Genomic DNA, 24,055 nt, shown 5'->3' on the forward strand with positions numbered 1-24,055 from the left:
TAGGTTCTACAAAGTCGCTTGACTTCACGCATACTGCTGCCGATTTGCTGATTGAATGGCCAACCGTGACTTGGATCTCAGCTAAGGCCCTTCTTCTCCGGACCATCACCCCAAGTTGACCCCCCCAAACACCACCATCAATTACCACAGTTCACAAGATGTCTCCTGCTTTTTGCATTGGAATGCGTCACGGAACGCCTTCGTGTTTGCTGCTGTTCCGAGGATGCGAGGGAAAGGCGGGGAGTGTGCATTCGCCAGGATGCTGTCCGAAAGCAGGGTCTCGCGCGGTATCTTCTGGCACCAGGTCTGCCCGAATGCGAGGAAGAACAACTGGTCGTTGGTGAAATCCTCCAGGCCCGGCAGCCGCGGCGAGGGGCTCGCGTCCTCGAGCTTCCGCCAGGCCTCGAAGGCCAGGCCCAAGCCGCCCGAGTCGGCGACGTTCTCGGCCAGCGTCACGGTGCCGTTGACGTAGACGGCGTTGCCTTCGTCGTCGCGGAGCGGGGTCCCGTCGTCCTGCAGCACGGGCAGGCGGGAGAACTCGTCGACGAAGCAGGCGGCGCGCTCCTTGAAGGCGGCCGCGCTCGCGTCGTCCCACCAGCGCCGGTACCGCGCGTCCGGGTCCCAGTCCAGGCCCGAGTCGGTGTCGAGGGCGTGCGTCAGCTCGTGGGCCTGGATGTAGCCGGCGCTGCCGTACGACAGGTAGCGCGGCGCGCCCGGCCAGGCCAGCGGCGGCTGCGACATGGCCGCGGGGACGGCGATCTGGTTTGGTTCCTTGACGTACTGCGCGTTGCTGATCCAGCTGTGGGCCTGGTACTCGGGCCAGCGCTCCCGATCGGCGGGGTGCTGCGTCAGGCTTTGCCACACGCGGGTCGAGGACCACTGGCGCAGAGACGCCACGTTGGCGAAGTGGGAGGTGGTGATGTTAACGCCGGCGTAGAACTGCTTCAGGGAGGATGGGTCCATGACGTTGGGGTCCTACACCCCCGCGGAAAGGAAACGGATCACGTTAGCGGCTTGAATCGTAGGATGGCTTTTGGGGTAGAGGAGAGGGAATGGGGATAAGGAAATTGTAGATTCTCACTTTGTCTGGGTACCCGACTTCCAGGATGATGTTCTTGACCTTTTCCTGGACCAGCGTCTTGGTCTCGTCCTGGAGCCAGTCGAGCCGGCCGATACGCTCAACGAAGGCATCGCGTATGTGATTGGTCTGCTCCGTGGACGATTTATGGATCTCTTCGTTGTAGGTCGCATCCAGGAAGAACTTGCTCATGATCCACGAGAGGCTGCTGTCGAGGTAGTTAAAGCAGGCCGGGAACCGGTCTTTCTTGGGGCTCTACGAGTACGAGGGAAGCCTTTAGCCTGGGGACGTCAAATTTAGATAGATGTAGGTTGCATGGACTTACGACGACCTGGCTAGTGTACGGCAAGTAGTTCGCGTACGCCAACGCAAGCATTACGATCTGGAGGGTCGATCGGGGGGTCTTGCTGATCATCGTGGACAACCCGCTAAAGCTCTTGGGAAGCTCGAACTGCATCCGGTCCAGCTCGCAGACTTCTGGAGCCAAGGCCTTGATGACCTTGTCTAATCCGAGGGCTGGTGCTGCCTCGGCTGCGGCCTTGATTGTCGTCGTGTAGAACAGAGAGTCCTAGGAACGAAACTGCTGCGTCAGAACCCAGAACAGGTGCTCATAGTGGGAGGGACCTCCATAGATGTCTCATTATCATTGTTCACGTACCGGATCGGCTGTGTATTCAGCCAATGTTATGTCTGAGAAATTTGCGAGTTGGGCCGAGAACGCTACCAACTGCTCGGCCAGCTGTGGTGCTGCCTCTTGCGCAGTTTTGGATGGCAAAGTGGCGTTTAGTATCTCTGCAATGGCGGCGGGCTCAATGGCGGCGAGTGCGTCTATGGTTATTTGAGCGGGCAGCGTCTTCAGCGTGACATTATTAGGGGCATAGAAGCCAAAGTAGGGGATATAGACATCCTATCCTACCGGGTCAGTAAGAGGCACAAGAAACAAAAGACAGGCTTAGACGGTAAATACTGACGGGGTTTTGGTTGTCCAGCCCGGTCGAGAACTCCCCGAAGACGGGGATCCCGATGGAAGACAGGTAAGCAATTGTTCCAGCCAAGCTGTCATAGTCCTGCTCGGTAATGGTGCTGTTGGAGAGGTAGTCTGCATCGTCGATAGGGAAGAGTTGGGTGATTTTGGCTGTGATTCCGGCAAGACCGGCGAGCCCTGATGTGTTGTCTGACTTGCTGTCCATACAAGCCTCGTAGCTGAGAACGAGCTTGTCGAAATTTGCCTTGTCGTCCGGCGTTGACTTGGCAGGCTGGTCAGTTGAGTGTCCTACAATGTTGCTGATGGATAAAAAGGCCCTTACCGCATTGGATTGGGGGTATGGACCCTCAACAATGGACCGCAGTGTCTCGCGATTCGTATTGGCAATCTCAACCAGAGTTTCCATATACTTTTGATCTGGGAACCTGGTCGGAAACCCGCCGCAAGAGTCTAGATATGCTGTTAGCCCTGCTGTGAGCCCGTGGGACGAGATGCAAGTGCATACATTGAGCGAAGTCGTTACACGGATCCATCGACTTGTAGTCGGGGTGCAGGTTGTCCAGAACGTGGGCGGCGGCTTTGACGCACGTCGGCGTCAAGCACACGCTGGGACTCGAACCTGACTGACCCATGGCGATGGCAACCAAGAAGTTGAAAAATGCACAGTTGCTTCTTGAAGTGGTACAACAGAAGGTCTGGGCTTGGTTCCGAACTGATCCCCAGCAGGCTGTGGTGTAACATTCAGGAAAATGTAGGCAGGGCAGGCACGATCCTAAATAGTCCAATCTGTACACCGTTCGCCTTCCCAACAATCAATGAAACAAACGTCTGCACAGCCTTCGTGGCACACATCACACCAAAGCGGTGAGATTGCAAACACTGCCCTCATATTGGTCGTGGGCTGCGGAGGATTTTCCGTACGAGCCTCAACCAACGTATACGCCGTACCTGATATTCAGCCGAAAGCGTTGGCACGCTATATGTCCTATCTCTATCCAAGTTGACGTAGGTGGCAGTACTTAGGACTGCCAGAACAAGATAGAACAAGATTTAGCGTGCAGAAGCGTTTTAGCAGTCAACATGGCAGGAACGACTAGGTAGTGCTTACTTGAGAAGCAATTGTCCTACAAGTATACGCCAAGGGCAGCTGAAAAAGGGTTGACCTATCACGTACAGATATCTGCGCCTCGCTGGTCATGCAACGCCAGCATCTATATGCGTCGTCAAATGGGCACCCCGAAGTTCGAAAAAGAGAGGCTGGGGCCAACCAGGTCATTTATGGGGAAAACGTTTTGCAGGCCACAAAACCTATCATCCCATCCGTGCCTCTAATGCCGTGCCAAGACGTTCGATTTAGAAGCCCGGCCAAGCAAGTAGTCAGCCTTTGAGAAGGAGACTGGATACCAGAAGATCTCACTAAATTTAATTAATGACCAGCTTCAACAGTATCATATCATGCCGTATGCATCGATGAGATCGATGAACTTGAGCACTGGCCGATACCGACTAGATCGAACCGCATCAGTATAATGAACGGTGGATCCTGGATATTTGGCTCAGGAATGCATGTATCTGTAGGTATACATGCTTCATATTGTGATACTTGTGCTTGGCACGTAATTACTACAGTAGACTTATATTCCTGCGTGTTTGCAAGATAAGTTTTAGATGCGAAATTGTCCCCATCGAGATCTCCAAGCCGTGTACGTAAACGCACCTGGACATATGAAACCGCGAAGCGTTGCGGATGGTTCCCAGAACAAGCGGGCTTTGGTATTAATGCGCCCAGGTTACGTGCCCGTGGTATTTGTACGGTGATAAGAGGTCTCTATCGCCTCTCTGCGCAGCCCATATCACGACTTGAACACTGGAGTGGACGCGTCAAGAGAACGAGTGACCAAGAAAATATTAGTTTGGTGAGACCTTCGAAACCTGACGACTCCATCTTCTGCATACTGCCTGTCCTGTTTCATTGGTCCGATATCAGTGTATTTTAACCGGCTCCAATCGACGGGCAGCAACCCCAGAATCTGCATGATCTGCATGCTTATACCCCAAATGGGTTGCATCGAGCTGATGAAATTTGGCCAACCAACGACGAGCAGACCCACGATACCGTATTGCCGCCTTCGGGCGGGGAACCGGTCAATCTATTTCTCATCTCGGGATATTTCGTCAAACATGACTACCTGAATGCCCATAGTCGAAGCTGGCACAGACTTTGTGTTGGATGGAGTTTTACCATACTTCCATGTTGAGGAAATAACAAAATCAAAACCACAATGGAAATAAAAGGGGGGCTTGGACTAGCGACCTTCGGGATTGCCGCCGCCATCGCCTACTTCGTACTCACGAGCATCCAAGGATACCGCCGACTCCGCCATATCCCCGGCCCCTTCTGGGCGCGGTGGAGCAACCTCTGGCTCAGCCGGCAGATGTTCCGCGGCGAGTACGTCGAGGTCATGGACCGGCTGCACAGGCAGCACGGCCCCATCGTTTGCCTCGCCCCGGACTTCGTCTCCATCAGCGACCCCGTCGAGATCGCGCGGACCAAGCGGAAATGGAACCGGGGGCCGGCCTACGACGGGATGCGGCTGCGGCCCGGCCAGGAGTCCCTCTTCGTCGAGCAGGACCCCAAGACGCACGACCGGCTCCGCGCGAAGTTCACGCCGGCGTTCATCGGCAGGGATGTCGTCGAGGGCGTCGAGGGCATTATCGATGACCACCTGGTCGGGCTCTTGGAGCTCATCGAACACAAGTACATCTCCACCCCGGACAACTACCGCCCGATGGATTTGACCAAAGTCCTCACCTATCTCACGACGGACATCACTTCTTGCATGGCCCTGGGACAGGATTTCGAGTGCCTAAAGAGAGAAGACGATTTCCACGGGTACATCCATTCAGTAGAGTCCTACCTGCATGTACTGTCTTCACTGATCGTGCTGCCGGTGTTCCAGAGGTTTATGAGAACGCCGTGGCTGAAATACGTCGACCTGATGCGACCTCCCTTACGGCCAATCTTGGAGATAGCCGAGGCTTCCGTCGCCCAGCGGTTCGGCGAGAAGAGGGTCGAGCAGAAGGATATGCTGGGCGCACTCGTCGCGCACGGGGTGTCCCAGGGCGCCCTCGAGTACGAAACAGTATACGTCCTGGCCGCTGGCTCGGACACGAGCTCGACCGCCATGAAAGCGACCATACTCCATGTTATTTCGACGCCCTCGGTGTACCGCAGGCTTCAGAAGGAGATTGACGAGTCCCTTGCGTCGGGGAAAGTCACAACGTCGCCCATCAGCTCATCGCAGGCAAGAGAGCTACCTTACCTGCAGGCCGTGATCAGGGAGGGCCTCCGAGTCTTCCCGCCCGCGGCGATAATACCGGTGGCGTCGGATCAGGAAGAGGTGGTTTGCGGCAAGCGGGTTCCGGCGGGTGTCAACGTCGAGCCGTCCCTCAAGACCGCCGCCCGGGACAAGAGCATCTACGGGGACGATGCCGATACCTTCCGACCCGAGCGATGGCTGGAAGCGGATGCAGATAAGCTCAGAGGGATGGAGGAGACCTCCAGGGTCATCTGGGGAGGACCCGGCCGTTGGGAGTGCCTGGGCAAGAATATAGCCCGCATCGAGCTCGACAAGGTGTTCTTTGAAGTAAGTCCTACTCTGGTGGCATATAACTGCTTGCCTAAGATACTGACTAACTGTGATCTGCATCTAAGCTGTTCCGACGATTCGACATGGTTCTGGCCGATCCTACTAGTCCGTGGAAAACCCTTAGCTGTCGTCTGTGGGTCACGACGGACATGTATGTGAAAGTGGAGCGCAGGAACGCAGGATGTGACTTGAATGTAGGGCATCGAGCTTAGCCGATACACACAACCTTGCAGGAAATAAGTTGTCAGCTGTTTAGCGATGCATGTTGGTTATCACTCCTTATACCTGCATGATCTGGTGAGTCTCAACAAGGAGACTGAAAGCCTACCCCGCTTGCCATTGCAACGAGCCCCTCTGTTCAGGGAAGGACGATAGCCTGTCTGAAGGAGTAAACGAGAGCGGCATCAGAATGTCGAAAACCGATTGGTCACATGGTTTGCTCGGTCAATCTCCACCTAAGTGTGTAGTCAGGGGTCAGGGATCAGGGGTAGATCATTTACTTGAATCTCATTGGTACCGGATTTCCGGATTCCTAACTAACTGCATATGATCTGGCACACTGTGACCATGATCAACACATGTCCCCTTACTTCACATTCGGCGTCAGACTGTCATGTCCGTATGCCGCCTCCCCTCGCTTGTCGGCCATGTTGAGGCTGTTCACGGCGTAGGGCAGAGTTGCCGTCTTCGGGTTCCCATAGACCCCTTCCACCTCGCGCTTCTCCACCACGTTCAAACTGTTGACGTTGTATGGCAGCGTGGCCGTCTCGGGGTTGCCGTAGATGGCTTCTGCTGGCTTCGCCTTTTCCTCCCTTGTCAGCAGCTTGAATCGCAGAATAGACCCCCATCAATTGGACTCACAACTGGTGCGCACGTCGCAAGCGAGACCAGGAGGCCGGTAAGAACAGTAATGGGCTGGGGACGCATTGTGTGTTCCGTTTTGGATGTGAGAAACTGATGATACGACGAATCTTGCTCTTTGGATGAGTCAAAAATAAGGAGGTTGGTGTGCTGTCCCGACGTACTTATACTTAGTCTTACTTGTAAGCTCATGGAATTATCCCGGTACGGATGGATCGGAAAGAGCTTACAATGCAGCACTTTTCAGGTGTATCAGGCATGTTAAGTGTAGTCACATCACATGGAGGATTCGCATCACATCACCCCTGACAGAGAGGCTAAATCTGAAGGATCATGTAACGGACCAATCAGATTCAAATCAAATGCTATGTTTGCTTGCTAAACCATCTTGGCGTACCCCATCACATCATATTTTCCTTTACCCACCTCAACGACATTCTTGATAGGTAGGTTGGTCACAGTCCAGACGAGTCTGTGGTCTGCATTGTGGCCCCTGAGATAGCCTGTGGGAATGAACCACCTTCCAATGCAGGTATAGGTAAATGTACGTCCTTTTCCACTAAATTGCCTTGGATTCGTAGACTGATTGGTGTTTACTCAACTTTCTTCAACCGCATACATTGTACTTGGAGCTCAGCCCAAGTCACTCTGGTAGCAAAAACAAAAGAGTCAAAGAGAACAGGCTTGAAAGTATAGACACTTGAAACTCCAAGGACCTTCCAACCACAATGTCAACAAAACCCAAACAGTCCCAATACGAGCCTTTCCACCCATCGGAGCTTGACGTCAACGAAGACGTGTGTTTTCTCGACGATAAGCAGCATGTCTCGCGCCACGCTTACAAACACCCCGCAAGAACGTATCTTTTTATCACTGTAATCAACATATCGCTCTTCGTTGTTTCGTGTGTGTTGTGTGGCACATGGTACTACAACGTGCACATGAGGAAGAATGGTACACTGAGACAAGCATCATCTTACAGTAAGTTCCTACATTGCAACTGTCCAAGACCTATCAATGGCTCACCCATGCTGAACATATTTCAAGGCCCGATACTGGATATGCTGGATCTCGATCTGAGTGTCCAGACCATGAACGGGACTCTGTTTCAGCCTAAAGATGGCGGGTCCATTGCCCGTCAGATGCCCAATCCAGAGTCGGATGCTGTCTGGTCTGAGTACGAGCTCACCCGCTACTTTCCCGTCACTGCTGCTCAGATCCGTGCCATGGGAAAGGATCCAGCAACCGTAGCGAAGCTCGAGGACGAGGACTGGGGCATGGGGGACGACAGCTACGTGACGATCCTCGACGTGTACCATCAGCTCCACTGCCTGAACACGCTGAGGCAGTTGGCCTACCCCGAGTACTATTTCAACCTGACTCATCCACACCCGCAGACTACGCGTTCAGGGAAGAGGGGCAAGAAGCAGAAAAGCGAGATCCTCGCCATCCACGTCAACCACTGTGTCGACATGCTGATGCAAGCGATCCAGTGCAGCGGTAACGTCAACCTGATTACCATGCACTGGGTCGAGGAGCAGCCGTACCCGTTTCCGGACATGTCGGTGAACCGGCAGTGCATCGACTTCGACAAGTTGAGCCAATGGAGGAAAGATAACACGTTGGATATGGAAAAGTACGTCGAGACGATGCGGAAGAAGGAGGGCAGGCACTACAACCAGCTGAAGGCACCTGATGCATACTACGAGTACTACATGCCGGGCGCGGTCAACCCAAATCATTTGAATGGTGCCAATCCGGGAGAGGACTTCAATCTATAACCTTTAGAAATATACAGCCAAATAAAGTCCTGCAAAATCTTGCCCAGGTGTCTAACAAGAGCGTCCCTCATCCATTAACGTAGGACTCATATGCTAGGATGCTTCCGGTGCGGGAGATGGAACGCCAGAGGACAGACGCATTGCATCAAACCGAAGGCGCCAACTCCTGCCTCTACACAGGTGTAATTACAAGGATCATAAGCCCTCAATCGGCATTGCGCAGCCAACAGATGTGTGGAACCAGAATGACCTGCAATGGGTTTTCTTTTTGGCGTCAGCCTGAAAAAGAAAACCACCAAATATGCAGATGATCGGGCTGCATTGGGGGCTAGACTAGACCCTTTCGGGTGATAATACACATGCCGTGTTCTGGCTGGTGAGAGCTTGATAGAAGTTGAGCCGTCCCGCCTGGCTCTTGAGGCCGATCAGTGCGACCTTGCGACCATCCGATCACCATGCAGGATGACTATGCCACTGGGGAGCGTTGCAAGGAGAAAATCGGCAGACCGCAAGTACCCGGCTTTCGGTGAAGGCAACTGTGATGCAATGTGTTAGGCCGGAATTTAGGCCTGGAGCCTGGTGGCTCACGAGCATCGGGGCGCCGAGGCTTTATATCGCTGCGAGCGGTCTCTCGAATCTGCCTTACCTGAATGTCATGCTCCCACCCACCGGAGCTCAGTCAACCTTGGTGCCACCCTCATAACCGACACATGCTTGCTCATTTGAAGAAGCCTGATGTGGATTTGACATTGTGTCCTGGGCATCCATGTATATAGAAGCCGAGTCTCACCATGGCGCACTCGAGAAGCAGGCTAGGCGTGCCCGACTTTTATCCATTCGAGGAGTATGCCGCGACTCCGCAGAAATGGAAATTTAACCAAGGAGAGTCATCGTGAGAAAGATGGAGGAAGAAAGACATGGCGGTAAGCAGGCTGGATCTTCTCGGGCAGCAACGCCACAGACACTGATACCAAGGGATATCCAGAGATTGGATCCCCAGATCATCAGGCCGATTCGGACGAAGGCGCAATGCCCTGATTTCTAAAGAGAAGCTGCCGACGAAACAAACAGTGGACGATAATGCTGCTCTAGAGCAGCCCCCATCAACGATGCTCGAACCCAATGAACTCTTTAGCGATTCCTCGGCTCAAAGCTCATGTGCAAGAAATACCCCGGTACCCAGCGAGCCCACGCAGTCTTCAACAACGTCTATCGTGACAGGCAAAAAGCCACATAATTCTGAACGCGAAGAAGGACCGAGCCGACCCGTCACCCCCAGGCCGGCATCTACATGGCCAATGGCGTCCAAGGAACGCAGCGATAAACAGCCTCTCGATGTTCAGCTTCAAAAAGACAAGATCCCCATCAACACCTCGCTGCTCAGGGCGTACCATGAAGCTAGGTTTACCGAGTGTTGGGAGGAGAAGCTCCTGCCCGAGATTGTCAAGATCTTGAACAACAATACCCAGGGCGCCTACAGCATAAACGTTCGCAAAGGCAATGGACCTGATCAGCGGGTCATAGACCTCATGACCAAGGACAACTGTGCCAAGATGTACAGTGAACTCCTTGAGGCTGCAAAGAAGGAGCATCTACCAGAGGAGTTCCGTTCCAAGACCCATTTTGATTTCCGCAGTGGCAAGAGAGTTTACTGTGCCGACGAGTCCGGCAGCGAGACATCATTGCAAGCACCAGACTCTGCTCATTTCAGACCCCGAAACCCACATCGCTTTGACGAACCTGTTATGGGTGACTCTGCTGGTACAACCTCAACCGGTAACACTGCAACACTGGGTCCGCTGCTCGAAGTGAACAAGAGGTTATACCGTCTCGTCAACTGGCACTTGTTTGACGACGAAGTAGGCAACCGGAATCATAACTGGGACAAGAGGAAGCCGCCTGCAGAGCTCGAGCTTGTGCATCCCTCACCATCCGACTTGGCACAGTACTCTGCCGGGGACTCGCTCGTGAAAATAGGTAAAGTGGTAGCTTACTCGGGACCCATGTACAAGACAAATCGTGCCATCGCATCTTCGGGTCCACTGGGCAGCCCCGCCAAAGAAACCTGGCAAACCACGACGGACTGGGCGTTATGCGAAACCCATGAGGATGGAAATCCAAACAAGGTACGGCATATTCTCGATGGGGAGGAGACGGGAGAGACATCCTGTTTCTTCCAGGACATCACTGAGACCACCTCGACGATGACGAAGGGAGACAGGGTATATGCAACGGGGCGGTCCAGCGGGTACACCGAGGGAGAGCTCTGCATGCCGAGCTACCTGAAGAACGACGATGAAACAGTGCAAAGGGATTGGGCAGTCTCCTCGTACGCCCGCGAGGATGCCGCTTGGGAAGAAGGCATGGGGATCTTCGGAGATTCTGGCGCGGGAATCATGGACCGCTCCAACAGGCTGATCGGCCAACTTTGGGGGAGAAACCACTACGACGATGATCCCAAGGAGCCCGCCATCACCTACTTCACCCGCATCACGGACATCTTTGATGACATCCAGGAGCGTTGGCCTGGTGATTATCGGTGCTCGCGACCGAAGCTACCGGGGGAGGTACTTCACACGAACGGAACGGACGGTACTGCTCTCGCCATTACCGAGATCCTGAATAGCGTGTCAACAACAGAAGGAAGTACGGATTCGTTGTCGAACGAGAGGCACCTGGACGTGGTAACAGAGGTTCGTCGATCAAGTGCCAGATCGGCTTTGATGGTCACGGGTAACGGTAACAAGGCGAAGCATTTCTGGATTCATCATGCAGCTACGTGGCCCGAACTCCAGGCTTGAGGGTTTGTTCTTCACACGTTTCTGCTTCCATCTCTTACATTTTTGTTTCCTTTTCATTTATTCATGCCCCTTATGTCTAACATGCGTCGTTGCTACTTGCTGCGTAACCGAGATATCTTTATTGTACGGTGGTGTTTGCATACGTCAACACACATGGTGGGAATAAGTTTGCTCAAGTGCTAGGCGTGTACTGATCTAAGTATTCTTGAATGTTTGAATTGGTATGATGACTATTTTCGCTATTGTCATTTGCGAGACTGACCATGTCATTTTTGCTTTGGATTGGGCGGACTACCAGCGTTTTTGAGTTCACCTCTGAACTTAAAGCATAACTAGTGACACCCCCTTTGGGTGTGCATAAAACATATACGAGCTACCCCTATTTGACTCTGACTGTGGACTCCCTTTCTACTGCCAAAAGTCATGACTTGATTTTGTCTGGACAGCGACTTTGCATGTCGCTCCATCCCAACAGTAGTGGCAGTCTCCGTGAAGCAAACCGAAGATGTTTCAACCCATCAGATACCAAACATGGCTTTCTCCCGCCTGCCCTTGAACCAAATCCCTGCACTTGAACACGTGACTTTCCGCCGCATTGGTATCCTACATTCTTCTTGTGACTAGCATCCCGATGTTTCGTCAACTTCCCCTCATCTTGCTGCGTAAGTGCTGTCGCCATGCAAGCCAGTCAAGACTGGGACGGAACTCCAAACTGGGAGAAGGAGCCGGAAGTGCCCGAGCAGCACATTCGTTACATTGACGACAATGTGCAAGCTAGTATGTTTACGTTACCAGTGAGACTATGCCTGATGACTGACGAGACGTAGAGCTGCCGGGAGGGGTAACAGCCTATGAAATTGTACCTCATGGGGCTTCCTTCTGGACTCGAACAGCACGGATCGAAGCCTTTGAAGAGAATGGGCAGCCTCTCAGGTTCTTCCTCAAGGTATTTACGGCTCATTGTCAGGCCAGTTTTGCGAGAGACGTTTCGCTCAACTGTCACTTCATGTCTAGGCCTCGATAGGGGATGATGGGAAAGGCATGATGCATGGCGAATTCGAGTCGATGAAAGTCTTGCACGAAACCATGCCAGAGCTGGTCCCTCGCCCCATTGCGTGGGGCACGTACGCCACGGCAGAAGACATCCATTTCCTGCTTTGCGAGTTTCACGACATGGACGAGGGGCTTTGTTCGCTCGACACATTCCCCAAGCTCGTGGCCAATCTTCACAAAAAAGGGGGTCTCGCCAACCGGCCAGTTCGGTTTCCCCGTTTCTACCTACCAGGGGCGGCTACCTCAGGACCCCCGCTGGTGCGACAGCTGGGAAGAGTGCTTCTCGCGCAACCTCGACATCATGTTCGAGCACGAGCTCAAGGCCCAGGGACCCCACGACGCAGAGCTGGCCGAGCTCCGACGGACCGTCATGGCGAGAATCGTCCCGCGGCTGTTGCGGCCCATGGAGTCTGGAGGAAGACGAGTGGTTCCTCGGTTGATCCACGGGGACCTATGGGAGGGCAACGCGGGAACGGACCGAGCTACGGCGATCCCGAAGATATTTGATGCATGCAGTTGGTATGCACACAGCGAATGTAAGATTTTCTATGGATATCATCCTGCGCACTAGCCCTAGGCTAACGAAGTCTTCTACAGTTGAGATGGCCCCATGGCGGCCAGCGAGACAAAAGATGCGAAAGCCCTACGTGGATGCCTATCTCCGGCACTGCCCACCATCCGAGCCGACCGAGGACTTCGACGGCCGCAATGCCTTGTACGCGCTGTGAGTAGACAAAAGTCGTAACCAGTTCGATCAAGTTTGATATCTGACAACACTCGAGGCGCTTCAACCTGTGCTCTTCAGCACTCTATCCTGGAAACCTGAACTACCGAAATGTGTAAACTTTCACGGTCCCCCTCCCTCATACGGGCTAGCTCATCATCTGATCAACATCTGTAGGGTAAAAGCAGATCTCCGAGACCTTATAGAACGATATCCAGAGACGTTTGAGCAATGGCAAGAAAAGCAAAACAGGACAACTTGAGTGGGCCGATATTGAACTTTTCTTTCCTTATTTTTCACGGCTACCGTGACCAAGCTATTCATAAGGGTATTCTCGTACCTCGTTCTATGCAGTCATTTCACCTACTCCTTTGGCTTAGGTTCACAGGAATCCATAACCGTCCGATTCGATGTTTCAGCCTTTTTCACCCCTAATCTCTGCTTACGCCAAGCATGCCCCTTTCGCGTCAGTATCAAAACAGCAGCCATCCCGCTCAAGCTACTAAGCAGCCCGATGAGTGTGAAGAAGCAACCCCGACCGATAGCAGACACGAGGGGTTCCATAAAGGCGACCACGGCCGCCGACATGCCGCAGCGCGTGATATTGCCCGCCGCGGCCGCCGTGCTGGGGCTCTCGGGGAAGATGTCCACGAGGAGAGCGTTGAAGACCTGGTGGATCATCGTGCCATGGGCGCCGATGAAGAACTGTAGGACCAGCGAGGCGCTGAAGTGGACTTCGTAGTGGACCAGCCACCCAAAGGCAACGACCTCGCACATGTAGACCCCAAAGTTGAGCAGACAACCCCTGGCGCGGGCCTTCTCGATCGGGAAATCGTAGATGTCGTCGCCCTTTCGGTGGTCGGTAGGGAGTCCGTGGTTGACGGCGACAACCCGGTAGTTCCAGTCCATGAGCCGGCCCGCGAGGAAGCCGCCGGCGATGACGCCGGAGCCGCCGGCTAGGTACGACAGGCCGACCTGGAAGTTGTTGAAGTGGTATATCGGCCCATATATGACGGGTATGGACGTCTGGATGCAGTACCAGACCGTGTAGACCACCGCGGCCGTCCAGAGTGTCAATGCTGTGTCCCTGTAGAAGACGATTCTCAGGGGTCCTAGCGGGTTGGGGATAATAAGCTTCCCTCGCCCATTGGCTGTCGTTCCTCGATCAGCGCGACTCTCCAAGTCCCCATCGTCTGCCATCTGTTGCTCTTTACTGCGAAACTGCCCCCTTCTCCTTAATAACCGAAGGAGGACCTCCCACCACGTCCTCCAGACACCCCGTGCATCCACACTACCATTGCCCACAATAGCACGGTTAGTCTCAGGAAGAGTCCAGCCGATAAGAAAGAACGCCGTGGCCCCGAAGGCGACGAGGGTCCAGAAGCACCAGTCGGTCCTTCCCGTCTCCCAAGCGATGGCGCCGCCGAGGAGGGGCCCCGCGCAGGGCCCCAAGTTGGTGGCGGCCATGAGCGGCCCCAGCATGCGCCCCCGCTCCGAGGACGCGACGACGTCGGCCACGACGCCGTAGGCCAGCGCCAGGACCGCGGACCCGCCCAGGCTCTGCAGCCCGCGCAGGACGAGCAGGGCCGCGTAGCTCGTGCGGTTCAGCGCCAGGCCCAGGCCCGCGGCGGCGTACAGGGCGAAGGTCCCGAGCAGCACGGGGCGCCGCCCGAACGAGTCGGAGAGGGGCGCGAACAGGGCGGGCGAGACGGCTTGGAATACGACGTACAGCGTGATGGTGAGGTTGATGGCTTGTACCGAGGTGGCGTACTGGGTGCTGAGCAGCTCGATGAGGGGGAAGTAGATCGTGGCGGTGAGGGACGAGGCGAGGGTCACGTAGCCGAGTAGGAAAGCCAGAAAGCGGCGGCGCCTGTCGCTGAAATGGGAATATGCGTCATCGCCGCCGGTTTCGGCTCGCCTGTCTTGTGCTTCTGGATTGGTTGTCATAGTGCAACTGTATGTGTGGCTCACTGCTTTCTTTCTGAGATAATGCCTTCTTAATATTAGTACGCTTGTGATTTCGGTAGTCTTGGGTACCAGGTGCAGCTGCATCACAGGTTTCAGACCCCGCACCAGTCAGGAATGCAACGCTGTTTGTTGGTGGCCCAACACCTCGGCCCAGCACGTTGGTACGCAGCAATGCCTAGTTGGAACTAGACTTCCTCATCATGGAAGACAATCCATTTGCAGGCCAGCTTCAAAGAAATCTTGGAGTAAGTTCGTGACTATTAATCCTGTTTTTGGAAGTGGTGTTGCTCTAGCACTTTGTAAGATCCAGGAAAAGGGGCAAAGCTACGAGAATGCTGGTTGGACCTACCACGACTCAACATCTCCACAGACCTTTGTGTACATCGCTTCAACATATGAGGATTTTTTTTAAATCATTGTAAAGACTGGACAATGAATCAATAGATACAAGCAATCCATCATTTTAAATTCGATATCGTTGCATTCAAATAACACCCCGAGTTACGGATCAGTCGCCCTGCCACTCAATCACCAAGAACCAAATGTTGGAACCTGGTGGCAGTTTGGCCCATTGCAACACAAATCCGGGACTCGCAGCGCGAATGACCTGTTTCCAGTCATCCAGCTCACGCTCATGGGCATTCTGGAGTTCCATCATCGTGAGATCCATAGATCTAGCAGGTGTCAATTAAAATGCCGAGACGAGCATACAAGAGAGACAGCCGCAGAGTACTAACCTGAGACGAGTCTCTTGCCAATTTGACAAGACGCCTGGTTCCGGAAGAACATTGTCGTTGATCACAATCTTGGCGCCCTTCTTCAGCGCCGGGATGTGATTCCGCAAAATCTCGATACAGTACTTGTCAGACCAGTTGTGGAGGATCCACCGGAAGAAGTAGACATCTGCTCCCTTGACAGGCTGTTCTGTCAAGAAGTCGTGTGCCATGAACTGAACTCGACCGGAGACGTCGGCCGGGACGGCGCTCTTGGCCGCCTCGACCACGGGTTGCAGATCCTGGACAACAAACTCCAGACTTGGGAATTGGCGGGCAAGTGCAAAGGAAATAAACCCGTGTGAACCGCCAACCTGGTCAGAAGTGTCAGCTAAAGTGCCAACGGCCAGTGTCCGGATTCGCAACTCACGTCTACCACGCGGCCGTTTCCATGATCACCCCAGGGGTACCCGTTGACCACGTGGGAGACCTCGAAGCCCGTTCCCTCGGTGAAAGCTCTCATGGCATTCCCGAAACGCCGGGCGCGCTCGGGGTTCGCCGCAAAGATCTCGTAGACGGACTTGTCCGAACCGTTCGCCAAAGCGAAGCCCTACACATGTGTTAGTGGCGGTAACATTTGGGCTTTACAAAACAAAGCATTGCCAACGTGCCGTCTCGTTCGGTTCCTCAGACCCCGGGAATTTGCAGATGGCCTCACACGTGTGGGCGGCAGCTTGCCAGAGGTCGTCGGCACCGGCGCCGACCCAGTCGCGAATGACGTCGTCCTCTGCCAGCAGGCGGGACACGGCGTTGTGGGATACGACGCCACGGCGGCTCTCGGTGAAGATCCCCTGCATCATCGCGTGCCGCAAGAAGCGGCAGACGAGAGTCGCACTGAGGCCACATGTGGCGGCTACTTCGGCGAAAGTGGCCGTGCTGCCGACCGGGAAGGACTGCGCCAGGCGGAATCGGGTGATGGCTTGTTGACTGATAAGCTCATCGTGCTTTTTATAACATGTCAGCCAGGGCGGCAATGATTACATGGAGGTGGGTTAATCTAAGTCTACCGTGTAGCTCATCAAGTGCTCCCGTGGGCCAAGCATAAGCCGGCGCAGCTCTAGGGTATCGTCTATCACGGCTACGCGGGCAGCCTCCATTTCTGGGTTGTCCTTTGGGATCGGTGAATCCGTTGGTCCATTGATATCAAAAGAGGGGACAGGCAGATTGTTCGAGACCAAAAAGTCATTCAACTTCGTCGTGTTGGCTGCAATCCTAGAGGATAATTCGACGATGCGCGTTGTCGACATATTGGGCTAGTGAATCGAAATTTGTTTCCGTAAAAATGACTCATACAAGTCGAGGCGGGAAACAAAACGGAATGAAAATCTTGTAACACATATTCAAGAAATTAAGGTAAAGGACATATCGGTACGTCATGCGAGTTCTTCCGGCGTTGGATGGAGCCCCGCGCATCCGTTGGTTATGCCGACGGAACACGGAAAGGGGAAGCAAGGGGGTGTTCGGCGCGAGAGGGGTAAGCAGGGACGATCCATCGGATGGGATCAAAACCCGAACACATCTTGACATGTGATGCCATCGCTCACAGTCAGGAGTGTAATTATCTAGTGGGGGTGATCTTAATCTGGCTTACCCGTCATCGGGGCAGTCTCACTTTTCAACGGCTCCGTTGTGGTGGCGTTTATAGTCAGATCCCCTGTCTCAGATGTAGCCTGCCGCGCAAAAGAAAGGCTAACACGATAATAATAGACAAAGTTTATAGCTATCTGTACCCCGAAATAGCTTGTTCAACTCTTGGCGTGGTAACGGAGAGGCAGAGGGGCCAAAGAGCGGGACGGCAAAGAAAACGAATATGGATAGCGAGCGCCTCTTGAACCTACGTATGTTCTGCTATGCACATTTATGTGCTTAGATCTAAATCCTGGTCTAGTTTTGGCTTCAGCCACAATATGCCGTGTACAAAGATACGTAAAGTGTACTACTGCTTGAACTGTGGTATTCCGCGGAGAAAAGAGGCACAGGGGGGCAACAATGATCTCACAACAGAGAGTTTGAAGGATCCCACGGACAGGACATTTTGAAGATGCATATCCGGACGAGCTGCCATTTCTACTTCTGTCGGTCACTGGTACGCATAGCTACCATTCGTAGAGACTGTTGCCCATATGTGAGACGCAAACATAGCTTTTCCTATTAGATCCGGGGGCATCAAACAAATGACCCTCCCTTAATACGTTTTAACTGATGGCGGTCACTTGAAATGGGTTTGCAAGAACTTTGTACGATGTATAATAATATTTTCTCATGAACAAGATATAAATCAAGACTCCCGAGACTGAACCAAGTATTATCTATTACCAGAAATGACCAAGGCAGCTCAAATCATAACCCCATTTTCCTGCAACAAACTCCAGTAGACCTTCCTATATCGTGTACACCTCCACGTTCTACATTCCTTCTCTAGCAGTTCAAACCACCTTTTTACAGGCAGTAAGACCACGAGGTCTCAATGTCGTAGAAGGAGGATCCCTGCTGGCCGGGCTGGTAGGTGGCGGCAGAGGGCTCGTACTGCTGGGCGAAGAGCTTGCAGTAGGTACCCTTGGGAATGCCGTTCTCCTTGATCATGAAGGCGTTGAAGAAGTTGCACTTGCCGGGGTTGTAGCCGAAGTAGCTCGACCACTTGGACCAGAAAGAAGAGGCGACGTTCTTGGCGTTCTGAGCCTGGGCGTACTTGGAGCAGAGGGAGACGTCGAAGGGACCAGGGAAGAAGTGCTGGCCGAGGCAGGTACGGGGGTGGTCGTGGACAGCGCCGCACTTCTTGGGCTTGCTGCAGCCGGAGGGAGTCGCGGGCGTGGTGGTGTTCGCCTTGGTGTAGCCGTTGGAACCAGTGATGACGACCTGGAAACCGCCGGTGCGGTTCTGGCCCTGGTTGACAGCAGCCTCAGCAGTGACACCAGATCCCCAGTACGAGCACTTGTAGTTGGTGATGGAGCTCGGGTTAGGGCAAGAGCACTGCTCGGGGTTCCATGCGGGGTCACGCTCCATGTAGATGTTGAAGCTGGTGCAGAGGTCGGTGTTATCGCAGTGGGCGGCGCAGGCGTCGACATCGTAGCTCTTCAGTGTCTCAAAGCCGAGGTAAGTGTTGGCGTTGACAGCGGCGTTCAGGTCCTTGAAGGTAGAAGCATAGCCCTTAGGGTCCTTGGCGTTCTTGGCAATCTTGTGGAGAGAATCGTCGGCCAAGAAACCCTCAGCAGTGTCGACCTTGGCCTTGGGGCCGTAGCCATCGGGCTGGGGTGCGCAAGGATCCTCGGGGTTGACGAAGCCACAGAATGTGCCTTCCTCGAACGGCTTGTCGCAATCAGTGGCGGTGGTGAAAGCGAAAGTGTTGGTCCAGCTGACGGGTGTGCAGGTAGAGGGCACGATGCCAGTGCTGGTAGGGACCGGAGACGAAGCGGCGACGGTGGTCGTCGGCTGGACTGAAGTGGCAGTGGTCATCGGGATAGTACCGTAGCCAGTGTTGGTCGGCTGAGGGTTCTGTCCGTAGCCAGTGTTGCTGGGCTGGGGAGTGTTCTGACCGTAGCCACCACCGTTGGAGGGGGGCTGAGGGCACCAGAACCACCAGCAAAAGGTGCGCTTGTCCAAGCTGCGCTTCTCGGGGACGGCAGCAGTGGCCTCGGCCGAAGCGACGGAGGAAGCAGCGGCGGTGGCGCTGGAGGCAGCGGCAGCAGTGTTGTAGACATTGGCCTGCTTCTGGACGCCAAAGGCCGGGCCAGTAGGAGCCGGAGCATCGTGAACAGCGTTCAAGTCAAGGGCCTGAGGCGCGGGCGAAGCGGCAACGAGCGCCGCAGCACCGAGAATGATGGCAGAGCGCATCCTGGGCAACAGGGATTAGAAGATTAAGAAGATTAGCGAGTGTAAGATAGAAGCGAGTGTGTATGGTAAAGCTTGCTTGGCTCTGGGAGGATGAGGAACAAAAAGCCAGAGATCGGGGGATGTCAGCCCAGTCTATATAGGCAGTTGTCGCCGTCTCTCGTACAGCCGCGAACGCGAGCCATCGCACAGCAGAACCCCTCAAGTCGCCATCACCTTGCATGCGCGCTTTGATCCTGGCAAACCGGGGAGTGCGGCTTCACTGGTATGGACTGGGCCCGGGAAGGGCCACGATAGCTTCCCTGGGGCTAGAGTGGCCGCAATAGTCGATCAGCCGTTCTTGGGGCCCATTACGCATGGCCGCCGTGACATTGGCATTTTGCTTTTGGTCCCCTGGCCGTTCGTTGGTTCGTTGACACATTGGGGTTGCCGTGACCTGACTTTTCCGAGCCCTCGATGCAACACCTGCTACATACGAGATGCAGGTCGAGTAGGGGGAGTAACCCGAAGCAGAGACGGCGTCGGCGCCGGTGCAGGGGCTACTCAGGTAGTCCAGCGTGCGTTAGGTCGAGGCCTTAGCTCAGGTAGCTCGACGACCTGTGCGGCATGGCTGCGGACCCTGATTACCGCACACAGTAGTTCTAACCGCCTTCGCAGAATGGCTGACAGTAGGGCTGGTAAGATACCGGTTCTTTACCAAAAAACCACTTTCGGAGAAGCTTAAAAAAACCGATAAAAATTTAAAAAATCGGTTTCTTAAAATTACCTAATTTATATTAATTTATACGTTTTTTTAAAATATTAATTTTATTATTAAATAATAATAGATTTTAAAATTATATAAAGATATATAAATTATAATAATTTAATATATTAATTTTATAATTAAATAATATTTTAATATTATTTTATTAATATTAAATAAATTTAAAAATGTTAACGTAAATTATATTTAATATTATAATTAATAAAGTATTAATATTAATAATAAATTAAAATAAATATTTAAATAAATATATTATTTATATTTTATAATATATTAATTAAAAATATATAATTAATCGATAATTAATTAAAGTTATTTATTTATTTAAATTTTTTTTTAATATATATTATATATAATTAATATAAATAATAAAGAATAAATAAATAATAATATAAATTAATAATAATTTCGTATTAAAATAAATAAATATTTTAAATAATAAAGTTAAAAAAATTAAGCCTTTAACGATAATAAATAGTAAATATTAAACCCTTTTTCTATTATAACCCTTAACTATAACCATTTATTATCCCTTACGGCATAAAATTTAAAGTAAACCCGGAGCTTACGATAATATTATATTTAATTATTAAAAAAAAAACTATTATATTCGTTTATACTATATAAATTTAAAATTTATTAAAAATTATTTATACCGAATAATAAAGTTTTTAAAATTAACGTATATAAATATCGATTTTATATAAATTTTTAAAGAAAGCTTTTAAAAATAAATATAAATTTTTATAATATATATTCCTTAAAACTTATAATTTATTTCTTTTTTTTATTATATATATATATATATACATTACTATCTCTTATTTTAATCCCTTTTACATCACTATACACCCATAATACTATCTATATTTTAATACCCACCTATACACACCATAATAATTACTAATAATAATAATAACATTATATTATACGCACTTATAAAAGGCGCCTTTAATAATTCCGATAAAGCCGGCGCCGTTATACCGATAACTAAATTCCAATTTCTTAAAAAGCTTTATTTCTATAATTATTATATCACTTTTAATAAACCTAATTCTAAAATATTTAAAACCGTATTTAATAATATACCTTTTAAACTATTATAATATATAACTCTTTATATATATAATTTATACGTTATATATAAAGTATACGATAATAAAAATTACTATTAAAATTATTAAATAATAAAAGGCGTATTTATATATATATAAAATAAAAATAAGGTTTTAAAAACCGCGGAATTTAATAAATTTAACGAAGGTTAATATAATAAAATCGCGGATTAATTTAATTAATTAAAAAGAAAAAGCTATTATTAATAAATAAGAAATAAACCGAAATTAACGAATAATCTTTAAATAAATATATTATTATCGATTTATTATTAATCGGTTATTATATAATTAATTAATTTATATATTTATTTAATTTAATTTATTATATAAAAAGTAATAAATTTTATATAAATTTTTTTTTAATATAAATAATAAATTAACGTCCTCCGTAAGATAATAAAGTTATTTATTATAATAAATGTTTTTTTAATTTATTTAAATTTAAATATATAAAAGTTAGATTTTTAATATTTTAACCTTTTTATTAATTATTTAATTATTATATTATTATTAATTTATTATTTAATAAATAATATATTTATAATATAATATATTTATTTTATTAATTAATTAAATAATAATTTTATTCTTTTTATATTTTTTATTAATTAAAATTAAAATTTTTAAAGTTATATATTATTTAAAAAAAGAAGTTTAATTAATATTAAACCTTTATTTAATTATTAATTACTTTTTCTTTATTTAATATATTTTATTATTTATTATTTATTTTATTAATATTATTATAAAATAAAGATTATAATTTAATATAATTTAATTGATTAAATATAATAGATTTATTTTATATAAATTTTATATAAAGTATTTTATTAACTTTCTTTAATTCGATTTTATAATATAATATATTTTTTAAATTATTTATAATTATTATAAAATATATTTCTTTTAATTTATAATATATAAAAATAAAATAAATATAATATATTAAACTTTAATTATATAAATAATTAATAAAATAAAATAAAAAAAAATTAAAATTTACTTTAAATTAATATTATTATATATATAATTATTAATTAAATTAAATTAGAAATAATTATATATTTATAATAAAATAATTAAATTTAAAATTAATATTAAATAATAAATATTTTAAATCCGGTTAAAATTATATAAAAAGCTTAATTAATTTAAATATTTTATATAAATATTAAAGTAATTTTATAACTTTAATATAAATCGTTTAATTAATTATTTAATATTTTATATATATTAAAAAGCGAATATTTTAATTTTTATTTAAAAGAAAGTATTTATATTTTAATTATAAAAATATATTAATATAATTTATTCCGTTTTATAAAGAACGTTAATTTATTATTTATATTAAAAAAAAAATTTATATAAAATTTATTATTTTTTATATAATAAATTAAATTAAATAAATATATAAATTAATTAATTATATAATAATTAATTAATAATAAATTAATAATAATATATTTATTAAATAATTATTCGTTAATTTCGATTCCTTTATTTCCCGTTTATCGACGTTTTAATATTATTTATTTCATTATTTTATTATAATAAATTTTTAAATAACGATTAAAAATTAACGCGATTTCTTTTTTTATATCTATATAGCTTTTCTTTAACTTTATAAAAACGCGATATTTATTATCGAAATTATAAAAAAATTAATCGTTATTTTTTTCGATTTCTTTTTTCGCCTTTATTTTTTATTAAACGATAAAAAAAAATATAAATATAAAATTATTTTTTATTTTAATTTTTAAAATATTATATTATTAACGGTTTTAATAATATTAAAATATTTTAATTTTAATAAATTAATAAATTTAATAAAATATTTCGATTTTAAAATATTATAATATATAATTAATAAAATAACTTTTTTAAAATTATTAAAAGCGTTTTTTATAAATATATATAATATAATATCGTTATTAATATTAATATTTATTATAATATATATAAATAAGTATTAAAATTTAATAATTATATATATATTTAATAATATATAAAAAATTAAAATAATAAATAATAATAATATATATATATATATATAATAAAAAAAAAAATAAATTATAAATTTTAAAAAGTATTTATTATAAAAATTTATATTTATTTTTAAAAGCTTTTTTTAAAAATTTATATAAAATCGATATTTAAATATATTAATTTTAAAAACTTTATTATTCGATACGAATAATTTCCGATAAATTTTAAATTTATATAATACGAATAAATATAATAATTCCTTTCTTAATAACTAAATATAATATTATCGCGAGCCCCAGGTTTATTTTAAACTTTATATTATAAAGAATAATAAATAGCTATAATTAAAAGTTATAATAAAAAAAAGGTTTAATATTTATTATTTATTATTATTAAAGATTTAATTTTTTTTAACTTTATTATTTAAAATATTTATTTATTTTAATATAAAATTATTATTAATTTATATTATTATTTATTTATTTTATATTATTTATATTAATTATATATAATATATATTAAAAAATTTTTTTAAATAAATATAATTTATTATTATATTAATTTTAATAATATAATAAATTAATTAATTTATTATTAATTAAATTTATTTATAAATTATATTATATAATTATAAATAATATATTATTAAAACGTTTTTTTTTAACGATAAATTTTATTTATTA

General features: G+C 47.0%; 9 protein-coding genes across 9 annotated transcripts; 4 read left to right on the forward strand and 5 right to left on the reverse strand.

Moving 5' to 3' along the window:
• Positions 1-141: 141 nt before the first annotated feature.
• On the reverse strand, positions 142-2,695 carry PG985_001332 (endothelin-converting enzyme; the record flags this gene model as incomplete). The annotated part of the gene is made up of 7 exons (XM_066821101.1): positions 142-975; positions 1,082-1,333; positions 1,404-1,646; positions 1,737-1,985; positions 2,050-2,334; positions 2,386-2,480; positions 2,569-2,695. 7 exons carry the CDS (start codon positions 2,693-2,695, stop codon positions 142-144), a joined length of 2,085 nt encoding a protein of 694 aa, XP_066691980.1.
• A 1,650-nt stretch (positions 2,696-4,345) lies between these two features.
• PG985_001333 (benzoate 4-monooxygenase cytochrome P450) lies at positions 4,346-5,925 on the forward strand (the record flags this gene model as incomplete). The annotated part of the gene is made up of 2 exons (XM_066821102.1): positions 4,346-5,710; positions 5,779-5,925. The coding sequence occupies 2 exons, from the start codon at positions 4,346-4,348 to the stop codon at positions 5,923-5,925; spliced, it is 1,512 nt and encodes a 503-aa protein (XP_066691981.1).
• A 374-nt stretch (positions 5,926-6,299) lies between these two features.
• On the reverse strand, positions 6,300-6,640 carry PG985_001334 (uncharacterized protein; the record flags this gene model as incomplete). Its single annotated transcript, XM_066821103.1, has 2 exons — positions 6,300-6,515; positions 6,575-6,640. The coding sequence occupies 2 exons, from the start codon at positions 6,638-6,640 to the stop codon at positions 6,300-6,302; spliced, it is 282 nt and encodes a 93-aa protein (XP_066691982.1).
• A 662-nt stretch (positions 6,641-7,302) lies between these two features.
• PG985_001335 (uncharacterized protein) lies at positions 7,303-8,355 on the forward strand (the record flags this gene model as incomplete). Its single annotated transcript, XM_066821104.1, has 2 exons — positions 7,303-7,555; positions 7,622-8,355. 2 exons carry the CDS (start codon positions 7,303-7,305, stop codon positions 8,353-8,355), a joined length of 987 nt encoding a protein of 328 aa, XP_066691983.1.
• Positions 8,356-9,653: 1,298 nt separating this feature from the next.
• Positions 9,654-11,156, forward strand: PG985_001336 (DNA polymerase epsilon subunit 1; the record flags this gene model as incomplete). The annotated part of the gene is made up of 1 exon (XM_066821105.1): positions 9,654-11,156. The coding sequence occupies one exon, from the start codon at positions 9,654-9,656 to the stop codon at positions 11,154-11,156; it is 1,503 nt and encodes a 500-aa protein (XP_066691984.1).
• Positions 11,157-11,833: 677 nt separating this feature from the next.
• Positions 11,834-13,052, forward strand: PG985_001337 (uncharacterized protein; the record flags this gene model as incomplete). The annotated part of the gene is made up of 6 exons (XM_066821106.1): positions 11,834-11,933; positions 11,984-12,102; positions 12,171-12,371; positions 12,457-12,745; positions 12,807-12,933; positions 12,992-13,052. The coding sequence occupies 6 exons, from the start codon at positions 11,834-11,836 to the stop codon at positions 13,050-13,052; spliced, it is 897 nt and encodes a 298-aa protein (XP_066691985.1).
• Positions 13,053-13,296: 244 nt separating this feature from the next.
• On the reverse strand, positions 13,297-14,880 carry PG985_001338 (uncharacterized protein; the record flags this gene model as incomplete). Its single annotated transcript, XM_066821107.1, has 1 exon — positions 13,297-14,880. One exon carries the CDS (start codon positions 14,878-14,880, stop codon positions 13,297-13,299), a length of 1,584 nt encoding a protein of 527 aa, XP_066691986.1.
• A 529-nt stretch (positions 14,881-15,409) lies between these two features.
• On the reverse strand, positions 15,410-16,921 carry PG985_001339 (o-methyltransferase; the record flags this gene model as incomplete). Its single annotated transcript, XM_066821108.1, has 5 exons — positions 15,410-15,575; positions 15,639-15,988; positions 16,045-16,224; positions 16,268-16,618; positions 16,682-16,921. The coding sequence occupies 5 exons, from the start codon at positions 16,919-16,921 to the stop codon at positions 15,410-15,412; spliced, it is 1,287 nt and encodes a 428-aa protein (XP_066691987.1).
• Positions 16,922-18,113: 1,192 nt separating this feature from the next.
• Positions 18,114-19,505, reverse strand: PG985_001340 (uncharacterized protein; the record flags this gene model as incomplete). The annotated part of the gene is made up of 1 exon (XM_066821109.1): positions 18,114-19,505. The coding sequence occupies one exon, from the start codon at positions 19,503-19,505 to the stop codon at positions 18,114-18,116; it is 1,392 nt and encodes a 463-aa protein (XP_066691988.1).
• Positions 19,506-24,055: the final 4,550 nt, after the last annotated feature.

Source organism: Apiospora marii (genome assembly GCF_038362585.1).
Source record: "Apiospora marii strain CBS 49790 chromosome Unknown utg000001l_segment0_segment0, whole genome shotgun sequence".
In the NCBI taxonomy this organism is placed as follows: Eukaryota; Fungi; Ascomycota; class Sordariomycetes; order Amphisphaeriales; family Apiosporaceae; genus Apiospora; species Apiospora marii.